Consider the following 12297-nt stretch of genomic DNA (forward strand, 5'->3'; position numbering starts at 1 on the left):
ATTTGAGATGAAAATTGGGCGTGGCCGGCCCGCGTTTCGTTCCTCAGGAACGAAACCGCGGAGAAACGCGTTGCAGCCGGCCGTTCCGTCCCCATTCCGTTCTCAGCTCGTCCCGTGGACCGCGACCGCGAGACGCGGCACGTGACGTCTCGCCACGCGCCGAGGCGACGTGGCGAGCTCCCAGGCCATGCGTGACGCCCACTCGCTGGCCCGCGAGTGGGTTTCGTCACGGTGACGCAATAATTCATTTTTTTAAAACAAATTGCAACGGTAATGTTACCGTTTTTTTTCCTTTTTAATTTTTAATTTTACTTTTTTAATCCCTAAACTCTATAAATACTCCTATTTCATACTCATTTCACTCACAAACACACATCTATTCCTCTCAAATCCTCTCTATTTCCACCCCAATTTTCATCTCAAACCAACTCTATTTTTCTTCTCCTAAATTTAAATGGATCCTTTTGAACAAATGCGTCAAATAATGGAACAATCACTTGAAGAAGATCGACGATGGGAGGCGGAGGAAGCCGCGCCGCCCCAACGACGCTCTCGTACATACATCCATCGTAACCGGGAGGATGAAATTATTAAATTGTGTAGTTTTATTTTTTAGGAAATTATTAAATTATGTTTTTTTTACTAATTTTATGTGGTAAGTTTATTTTATTTAATGAAGTGTGTTTTTTATTAATTGAATTTGGTTGGAAATAAAATTAAAAATGAAATTGAATGAATAGTAATTTAAGGAACGGTTAAGGGATGGATAAGGAACGGAGGGTTGCAGGTTCCGTTCCTTAGTTAAGAAATGGAGTTAAAAAGTACAGTGGGGCCCGCAAATAGTAGTTTAAGGAACGGTATAGCAACAGCGTTGTGGATGGCCTTAGAATCATGGAAATGCCAGAATTTAATTAAATCTCATCGACTAAATTCAATCTATTTGAACCAACTTCAATAACATAATCTTGATTTTTAATCGCCTTAGATTTCTGTGGGTCCCATTTAGGTTGCTTTGTCTCGGGATACTTTGTCCTAACCCACACACTCCCTATGTATCAACCATCTTATTACTCCTCACTCATGCTACACCCGCTTAAGTCTTAATGTTTTTTTGAGATAGACACAAAAAAAGATGTACCCTAGTTGATAAGAGAGTAGAGCCTATCAAATCTGTTAAGCTCTCCTCGAATTAGTCGAATATATAGTCTTATACATGCATATCCGTAGTCGAATATATAGTCTTATACATGCATATCCGTGGAAGTCGAAGTCGCTCCTTGTTTGTGCTTGTGCTCCGGCATTGCACGTTCAATGTTACCAACCTTGATTTAATGAAAAGAACATATGGTCTAATTGAACATTGATATGGAGCTAAAATACAGCCAACTCCATGTGCATGGATCTCGTTTTCATTATTCATTCCACCTCCAATTATTTATTTATTTGGAGTATTGAAATAGATGATAGAGAATCAGATACACCATCATTTACCAATTTCATGTATAACACAAGATTTATTATACACTATTATTGTATGATTAGAGAGTGGCCTTTTCTGTGAAAGAACTTGTACACATATATGATCTCGAATTGGTACTAATTAGGTCAGGAAAAAATTTAAATATAAGATTAATTCAATATTCTATAGATGCAATTTCGTTAACGTCTGCCTCCAATATTAGCTCAATAAGTGAAATAAAATGCATAAGTTGATTTAATTCGGATTTTAATAAAATGTAGTAATGCAAAGTGATGAGTAGTACTTAAAAGTTAGTGGAAAACCATTGAAACTATATATGCTACCAAAACAACATAAGAAGAGTGCACAAACGAAAAGAACACTAGGATTTCTTTGCTATTGTTGTGTTCTTTGGTATTTCAATAATGAATCATTCAGTATTAGAAATTACACAATTATAAAATAAGTATTAATTTTTTTAGCAATAATAATTGTTTAAATTATAAAAGTTTGGTCAAATTCGGATTAATCCTATAAGTCGAGACATATAATTAAATTCGGATTAGCTGAACAAGAGCATAAACATTAGCGTGTTTTCCACCTCTTAAGCATACATTGTCGTGCTCTGCTGGTGTTGCAAGTCGTTGAGCACAGTGTGCTTGCAAAACTAATTTAAATTTCCTATAGGAGCACAGGTTTCGTTTCCCAAATAGAGCCCACTATTTGTTATTCCAACCTTCCTACAAGAATATACATTTTTTCATATTCAGTCTGTCTCACAAGAATATGCACTTTCCAATTTTACAAACTCTTTTCTTTCTAATGAAGTGAGACTCATTCTCCACTAACAATACTTTAATTACTTTTTCTCTCTACCTCTCTCTTACTATACTAATTTTGCATTATAACTCGTGTCAAACCCAAAGTGCATATTCTTTTAGGACAAACGAGTATATTATATTGATAGGAGTAGTTTTTAAGTAATTCACAAAAACCAGATTTTGGTTTATTTTTTATTCTTCTTTTTATCTATAAATACAATTATTTCCTAATTTCATTTTTTTTATTTTAGTGTTTAGTTAGGTTAATTTTGCTTTATTATAATTTATACTCCCTCATTCCCATAAAAATAGAGACTTTGGAAACACGCATATTTTAATATGAATTTAGTAAAGTAGGAGAAATAAAGAAAAAGATATAGAAGTATTATTAGTGGAGAATGAGATTTATCTTATAAAAGAGAAAATATTTGACAAAAATAGAAAGGGGCTACTTTTGTGGCATGGAGGAAATAATTTTTTTAATAAATTTTAGTGCTCCATTTTTTGTTATTCATAAAATAATTTAAAATTGAATGTTTAAAAAAAGTACTAAAAAATAGTCCAGTTAAATTGGGTCAAAACTTTTGAACACAGAGTATAAAAATAATGTTTAATTGATAAATGAAAATAAAGTAAAATAAGAAAGAGGGAAAAAGTAGGATAGATAAGAGAGAGTAAAATTGGTAATTAAATGTTTTATTTTTTTATCAATAAAGGAAATGACTCAACTTTATTTAAACGTCGCAAAAAGGAATACAAGTCAACTTAATTGGGATTGAAAAATAAGAATAAGAATAAGAAAAAGAATAAGAAATAAGAAATGAGAAATATGGAAAATTAGGTGGAGACTTTGGTGTGGGCCAAGACAGGCTTTGGCCCAAATTGTTTTTCGAGGGGATTTGGCCCATAAAGTAATTGTAATTACATACTGATACAATACACATAGTGGAGTGTTATATTGCTAACCCAATACTTAATTGCTAACTATAATTAAATAATAGTCCTTAGATATTCAAATAAAGAGCTTAGATCATCAGCCCCGAAATGTCAATACTATCAATAAAAAAACTTCAATAAGTGTATTAAGATCAATTTACAAAAATTAGTTGTAACTAACTTTTGAAAAATATCATATAATTTTAAAACGCATATAACTTTCTAGATTTAAATTATTTTTTCACACAACATATATCAAATTAAAGATAATCTCATAAGGATTCTAACGAGATCTCACTTGCATATGTTCCGATGTCAAAATTTGAAAAAAAATCAATTTTTTTTTAATTTTTTCATACAACAAATGTCAACATAGTATATAAAATATGTCAATATAATATGTAGAATGTCATTCTTAAAACAATGTGTTTGACATAAGCAATGTCTTGACATTCTCAAAACATTGTGTTAATATTTTTAAAACACTATATTGACATTTTCATTCAAAATCCTAATTTGATAGTTTTTTTTATCTTTTTTCGATTTAATTAATAAAAATGCGACAAATTTTAGACCACTAGATTTCTAAAATCCTAAGGTCTTAAATTGGTTATAGTTAGCAACTAAAGAGTGGGTTAGCAACTGATCACTCTCTCAGCACACATATATATACGAAGATGTAAAGTTTCATTACTCCAGAGAAAATAAATGAATTTAAGCAAGACAGCAAAATACTAATAATACTTTAACATAATAATTATCTCATGCAGTCTTTTCTCAGCAGCTCAAGATGAGGGTTTGCTATGCTTGCAGAAATTTACAATTGATCATAGTTATACATCTGCAAATTCATGTCTGAATCCTCGACGTCGTCTGTAAATTTACGCACATTTTGAGAATTTCACCAAAAATTACTTACACTTCTGGAGTTGGTGCAATAGCCTTAGGCAGGGGGTTCAGAGCATTTCAGGTCAACTTCCCGATCCGGTTCATCCTCTTTGACAACATCCTAAAACAAGAAAAAGTATGGCATTGTTATTGATGATTACAGCAAATTTGTAACATTTCTCAGGTATTTTGTATATGGCAAAGAGACGAATGAGCAAATGTAGTTTCCAGTTCGTGTATAGTAAGTAATATACTCGGTAGAATATGAGAACTCAACAATCAACTATACACAAGTCTGTAGTAGTACACTATTTAGTGATCTGTAGTAGTACACTATTTAGTGAGTACTCCGTATAATAAGTCCTATCCTATCTATAGCTATAAAGATATCAAGAATAAAACTAACGTTTATAAGGCTCCGTTTGGTACACGGAATTGGAATTGGAATTGGAATTGGAATTGAATTCAAATTCTATGAAATTGAATTCTAATTAAATTCCAAATCCTTTGTTTGGTAAAATGAAGTAATTGGTATGGAATTGAATTTGAAGAATTTGTGCGCACACATTATACACAAAATTCACACTCACACACACTTTACACAAAATACACACACTACACACACAGACACAAAATACTATATTGTAGTGTGTGAAATTTGTGAAGTGTGTGAAATGGGTGTAGTGGGTGAAGTGTGTGAAATTTGTGTAGTGTGTGAAATGTGTGTAGTGGGTGAAATGTGTGTAGTGTGTGAAATGTGTGTAGTGTGTGTAGCGTGTTTAGTGTGTGAAATGTGTGAAGTGTGTGTGTGTGTGTGCGAATGTGTGTGAAGTGTGTGCGTGTGTGAGTGCGAATGTGTGTGAAGTGTGTGCGTGTGTGAGTGCGAATGTGTGTGAAGTGTGTGTGTGTGCGTGTGTGAGTGTGAAATGTGTGCGTGTGTGAGTGCGTGTGTGTGTAGAGTGTGTAATTTAATAAATATTTGGAATTCCACTACTTTTGATATGGAATTCAAATTATGGAATTGAAGGATTTGGAATTGTAATTCAATTCCAAATCCAAGAATTTTTATGATACCAAACACTGGATTTGGAATTAAAGGCTCCAATTCCAATTCCACCTTCAATTCAGTGTACCGAACGGAGCCTAAGTTCATTTGGCTATTGTATGTTTGGTGATTTGGGACAATGTAAATTTTTTGGAAAAGTGCAGAGGTTGCGTGGAAGTACTTAACATGGTAAACATATAGAATCAAACATCCTATGATTTTGAAACTACGACAGTTATTTTTATGAAAGAAATCAAAATAGCATTCAAGTACCATGTCTTTTGGTTCAGGTTCAGACAATTCACTCTTCACTCTGCCCGGTAGAGGCTTCCTGTGCGCAAAAGGATATTCGAAAGCATTCAAGAGTAGAGAACAAATATATCAAAAGAAACGCACAGATAAAATAAATGTACCGTTCATCATCAAGTTCCATATCAGAGTCGGGGTCATATCTCTCATCCTCTCCGTCATGATCTTCTTCCATCTGCATAGAAAACATGTTAAGAACAGTTCGAATAGAGTTCCAAAAGTTGAGACCTTGGAATTTGCACTGTTCAGGAGATAGATGAAAGTAACTGCATTAGGTGAGATAGTAATTGTATCTTCGTTTTTTCTACCTCGATAAAGTTGCTTGTCCTTATTTGCAGAAAAGGTTATACAGTATAAAATATTTTCATGTTCTTCAGTTCTTTTGAGAAACAAAAACTGAGGTACAATAATCCAAATATCTAACAGACGTGTAAAATTCCTATGAATAAACTGCAGTATCAAATTCGTTAAAATGGTTTTCACGATTAAACCATCCATAACTTGAAAAGTGCACATTTAGCAAAGGGTGAAATGATGCAGAACGTATATTAGCATAATAAATCTGTTGAGCTCCTTCAGTTCTTATATAGTTGCATTTTAAGGTCAGGAATAGAATGCCAGAAACAAGGAGCCCATGTGCTCATAAGGATGAAAAGTTGCATCAATTTTTCATTACATATCCTGATATTTAGGTGAATAAGATCTTCAATGTCATCAGTGGAGAACAACTCAAAGACAAGCAAACAAGCAAGGGGTGCATTAACTGTATTGGAAGTGGCAGGCTGGCAGCTTACTCATTATTGGCGCAATGAAACATACTCATTATTGGCGCATTAAAACATACGCATTCTGTACAAATGTCGCATGCCATATGAATAGCTCAAGTCATACAAGTATAATAAACTTAATTATGAGATGCAAAGGTAACCTGTGGCAGTTCACTATCTGGTGGCCGCTCCTGAAATTGGACACTTGGTGCATGCTGAAGCCTTGAGAGGTTTTCAAGAAGCTTTGATTTGATCTCTTCTAATAAATGACGCGAATTCTTATTTTCCATGTTACTTGGAGCAACATGCAGAGTATAATCAGGACCGAAATATTCATAGTATTCATGCTGTGGTATCTTGTCATCAAGTTCAATGCCAAGTGCTACACTTGTCTGTAAAATCAAATTTGCCAAGCATTAATAAGAGAAACTGTCATAAACAACGGACTGAGAAGGGGGTGGGGAGCAGAAATTGAAAAGATCTTAGAGATGAATTTAGAGGAAGTATGCCAAAGCCTTCTCATTTTCCATGAAGATTAAGATGTGGGCTTTGGGGGAGGGGTGGGGGGGGGGGGGGTTCTATACAACATTACTGTTTCATTTAATGAGAGAACACACTTCCCACAGGGAATTTTAAAGTCACACAAAATATACTTTGTTTAAATCATTAAAGAGTTGATATGCATTTTTCATTTTACACTTGGGCTAATATAATTACAAGTTACCAAATAACTTTTCTGCAGAAGCAGTAAAAAAATGAAACGGCTTCATGATTTGGTTCAAAGTGATAGGTGGCTAGAAAATTGGCTTACCTCATAACACCAGCAACGAGCAACATTACGTATAGTGTAACCACCACCACCCACCAACAGGAGAGGCACGTTGAATGATCTCATAAACCTCACACACTCGGCATGACCCTTAATGGAGAGATTAAAGCATCCTAACCGATCTCCAGACAGCGAGTCTGCACCACATTGTAATACTACAGCACCAGGTTTAAAAATCTCCATAACCTTTCCCATTATTGGCTTAAATAGAGACTGATAGCTTTCGTCATCAATTCCATCATCCAAGGGAACATTAAGAGAGTAATATTTTCCCTTCCCAAATCCAATGTCTCGTACATCACCTGTCCCAGGAAAATAATCTCCAAATTTATGAAAAGAAACAGTCATCACCCTATCTGTAGTATAAAATGCTTCCTCAACTCCATCACCATGGTGAATATCAATGTCTATATAGAGAACACGCTGCAAATAATTAATGACTTAATTAAAAACAATAAAATGCCAACGTAGAGAATGCAGTACCAAATACTGTCTAATCAACATGCACCAAACATCTAAATAACAGCAGGATAAATCTTGGTGAGTATGCAGCAAAGAAGTGTTTTTAAAAATTAAAGACTTAAGAAAACGGAACATCCATATACCACCAAAATTGGCAATTCATAGACCAAAGGCCTTTGGGGCAGCAATAATCATACCAAAAATTTGTCAAAATGAGTAATATAAAGAAACTTAAAATGGACTCTAATGTTCAACATCATTAAAATCAAAGACTATAGTCAGAACGTTAGTCTAATTTTGTGGTAGATAGCGCCTTGGCATGTCCATGGTTAAGTTCTTTTTTTCAACTCCACATCAAATTGACTAAGTGGAAATTTATGCTATGAATGATTAACTTGGTGTTCTTGAATAAATTTCTAAGATGAGTTTTAGCAGAGACAAGCTGTAGCAACATATAAAAACAACAACAGATTCACAAATACACATATTTCATGCAAGATGCTTGCTCCTGTAATCCAAGAAATCTGTAAACACCAAGCAGAGAGAGGGCTTGTAAGTAAAAAACAACCTCATGAACTTTTAAGAGTTCTAAGATAGCCAGCACGATGTCATTCACATAACAAAATCCAGAAGCCTCGCATTTCTTGGCATGATGTAACCCACCAGCCCAATTCACTGCTATATCACAATGACCATGATTTAGCTTCACCGCCCCACCAACCGAACCACCTGCAGAAGTCTGGCAGAACGAGTACAGACCATCGAATACAGGACAGTCTTCACCAACATTAAACCTCTTCAGCTGCCGGAGCTGTTCCTGTTGCGTCTCAGGTGTGATGGTCCTCAGAAAATTAACATAATCATCAGCGTGAAATCTGGCGAGATCTTTGTCTCTGGCGGGATTCGGCTTGAGAACGTGCATATGCTGCAACATTCCATAATGGGCAAGAAGTGCGTGCGTCATGCGCATCCTGTGAGGCTTCATCGGGTGACCTTGCCCGTAGTAATAATTCCCCACCTCAGGGTCATAGAAATAGCTTACTTTCCGCTTGACCCCATCGGCTCCACCTGGTAGAGAATTGCCTCCGGTATCCATTCTCCGGTGATAAATTAATTACTCTTAATCCTCAAGGAAACAACTGAAAATAGCAACAAACAAATAGATAATTGGCGAGTGAACTAGGACACGTACGTTAAGGACATGAAAATAATCTGTTGAGTGAGATTTACAGAAGAATAATTCGTTTATCTGGTAGAAAAACTGGCTAAATCGTAAATTGAGGGTTTGGTTTGTCTAACGCAAAGCAAAATCTACGATTGAATGCAACTCCAACTCAAACCTATATTTATTTTCAAAGTCGCAAATCATTATATAATTAAGCAAAATTATTAAGCAATAATCTATGAAAAAACCGGTCAGATACAAATCAACAAATCTACAATTGTCTAAAACTAGAGCGGATGAACAAAGAGTAAAAAGGAGTAACGGTGAAGTTAAATTTATTCAAAAGAAACCTCAACATCAAAAGCAGCTAGTACTCGAAGATCATACGATGCACATCGACAAAAATGAATTAACGAATGCAGCAGCGGTAAAGGGGAGAGAGAGAGAGAGAGAGAGAAGGTTAGAACAATTGCTGAATGAAGATTTTAAGCGGCAGAGGTATTTATGAATTAATTAATTTTTCTGTTTAGGTAAATATCGGAATGGAAATTTCTGGAATTTTGTTCGCTCACGATTTAAATATGAGTAAAGGCCAAAATTGGTCCTGAACATATAGTCATTTTACGATTTTGGTCCTAAACATTATCTTTTGGATTTTTTGGTCCTGCACATATGGACATTTGATCATTTTGGTCCTCCGTCAATATTTCCGTTAAAAACTAACGGTCAACATTATCTTTTGGATTTTTTGGTCCTGCACATATGGACATTTGATCATTTTGGTCCTGCACATATGGAATTTTGATCATTTTGGTCCTCCGTCAACATTTTCGTTAAAAACTAACGGTCAACGGCCGATTTTTGACTAAAACAATGGGTTGGGTCGGGTCGTGTTTGGGTCGGGTTTGGGTTATACGTTAAGAAAAAAATAATGTTTTCTTAAAATCTAAGCATAATATTTTCGTTAAAATCTAAGCATAATATTCTTAAAAAATTAATTAATATTTTTTAATTAATAAAATTAAAGTATAGTATTTTTTAATTAATTTTTTCATGAATTTGAAGAAAATATTATGCTTAGATTTTATTAAAAATAATTTTTTAATTATTTAATTTTATTATATAGATTTAATATTAATATACTTTAATTTTATTATTTTGATTAAAAAATGATTATTTTAATTTGGTAATATTTTATTTTATTGTGTAATATCATGTTTAAATCGTATAATAACATCATGTTTTAGTCGTTATAATATTTTTAATCAACAAAAATAACTAAAAATTAAAGTTTTATATTTTTTTAATTAATAAAAAATAATTATTTTTTTTCTTAACGTGTAAGTGTAACCCAAACCCGACCCAAACACGACCCGACCCAACCCAACCCATTGTTTTAGTTAAAAATCGGCCGTTGACCGTTAGTTTTTAACGAAAATGTTGACGGAGGACCAAAATGATCAAAATTTCATATGTGCAGGACCAAAATGATCAAATATCCATATGTGCAGGACCAAAAAATCCAAAAGATAATGTTGACCGTTAGTTTTTAACGAAAATGTTGACGGGGGACCAAAATGATCAAATTTCCATATGTGCAGGACCAAAATGATCAAATGTTCATATGTGCAGGACCAAAAAATCCAAAAGATAATGTTTAGGACCAAAATCGTAAAATGGCTATATGTTCAGGACCAATTTTGGCTTTTACTCTTTAAATATTTATTTAATTTTCCATATGTTCCGTAGTTTTACGTCATAAATTGATTTGGCTTCAAATTCAAAGAAATGGAGTTTATGAGTAATTATTTATTAATGTAGTTTGAATTTTTCATATTAGTAGCTTAATTTTATAAACTTTGGATGCCTTGAGAATTGAGATGGGGTCGAATTATGTTCCACTTATGCAAAATAATTTACCCTAGACAATTTTATAGAACAAAACTTGTGTCTGAGCGAATTTAGGTATATTGATTAGAAAAATAGTTATGATATTTATGATATTAATGGAAAAGGATTAAAAATAAAATACAATTTTTAACAATGTAGGAAATCGCAAGCTCACCTTGTCTTTTTCTTCTTGTCCATTTAAGAAAAGAGTGGTGTTAAATGGTCATATTATGGTCAGCCATAATTTGTCTTTTAGCTAAAAATTAAATGAGTTCACTTAATAATTAACTCACCTTAAAAGTATCAAAACTCTTAAGACAACTCTACCCCCTACCTTAGTTTATAAAGTAAGTACTTTATATTCATCCATCCAACAATGTTTTTATTATTTTTAGAAGATATTTACATTTTATTAGAGTACTTTATATCCTTTTGCTTTTTATTCAGATGTTTATTTAAAATAATATTACTCGACATATACTGTAATCCTAAGAAATATTTTTATCATTACTATTATTATTTTTATTTTTATAAATTAAGTATGATGAAAAAGCTATCATAAGTTCATAATTTAGTTATAACTTAATATTAAGTTTCAATACTATGTTGTCATAATATTTCACAATCTAATAATTGTATATCATAGTACACTATAATATATTATTATTAGATTATAATACACCTTAGTGTTTAATACATAAATTATTGATAGGGCTCGTAAATTGTGATGCTAAATGTAGAGAGAATGCTAAATAATTATGGAGAGAGAATGCTAAATAATAATGATTAGAAATAGACAAATTAAAAGGTAAGTCAAAATAAATTGTGCATAAATTATTATGGAGAGAGAATGTTGTAAATTTAAATTTGAAGTAAAAAATTGAGAAAAGGGTAATTAAGTAAAATTATTTTAACACTAACTATTACTATTAATTTATTGCATTGATAATTATTTACAAAAATGTCAATATGTGGCTGGCTACATTATGGCCACATAGCATTACTCTTAAGAAAAACCAAGAGAAGGTGGTATGAATTTAGGCACATCTTCCGAGTATCGCGGACTCAAGATTGTCTGTTTCGAAAATTCAAAAAATGTGCTCTAACCTTTGCCACTTTAGGCACTTAATTAGGAAAATAGTTATGACATTACTTAAATTTGGGAATAAAATTCTGAACTGTGTTGGACATCACGCGCAAGCAAGATTGTCTTTTCGGAAAATCATAGACAAGGTGGTGCATGCGAATTTAGGCACATTAATTAGGAAAATAATTATGATTTTTATAACAATATTAATTAAAAGAGTTAAATATTTCCGAGACAAAATGGTGCGTGCAAATTAGGCATATTAGGGTTGATATTAGGTTTTGCCTGTGTTAGTTGTAAAAAAAGGTGGTGTATGCGAATTTAGGCATATTACTTAGGAAACTAGTTACTGATAGTATTACTTAAAAGGATTAAATATTAAATAAAATTGTTAACTATAGTATGTTCGAAATCCTGTGCTCACCTTGTCGGTGGCACGCATGCAAGATTGTCTCTTCTAGAAAATCCTAAGACAAATTAGTGTGCAAATTTAGACACGTTAATTAGAAAAAAAAATGTTATAGTTTATATGATATTGATTACAAGGATCAAAGTAAATAAAATTCTTAACTGTGTTGGAATCGTGCTTCATCTTGCAGGTGGTGGGTGCGCACACAAGACTCTCTTCTCTTTCAAAAA

The 12297-nt window shown here is 33.0% G+C and overlaps 1 protein-coding gene across 1 annotated transcript; it reads right to left on the reverse strand.

Moving 5' to 3' along the window:
- Window positions 1-3948: 3948 nt before the first annotated feature.
- LOC121792805 (histone deacetylase 19-like) lies at window positions 3949-9164 on the reverse strand. Its single transcript, XM_042190904.1, has 7 exons — window positions 9032-9164; window positions 8085-8655; window positions 7037-7477; window positions 6387-6617; window positions 5563-5633; window positions 5423-5480; window positions 3949-4225 (listed from the first exon to the last, which is right to left on the reverse strand). Exons 2-7 carry the CDS (start codon window positions 8610-8612, stop codon window positions 4160-4162), a joined length of 1395 nt encoding a protein of 464 aa, XP_042046838.1. The 5' UTR covers window positions 8613-8655; window positions 9032-9164; the 3' UTR covers window positions 3949-4159.
- Window positions 9165-12297: the final 3133 nt, after the last annotated feature.

This window comes from Salvia splendens, chromosome 2 (genome assembly GCF_004379255.2).
Source record: "Salvia splendens isolate huo1 chromosome 2, SspV2, whole genome shotgun sequence".
In the NCBI taxonomy this organism is placed as follows: Eukaryota; Viridiplantae; Streptophyta; class Magnoliopsida; order Lamiales; family Lamiaceae; genus Salvia; species Salvia splendens.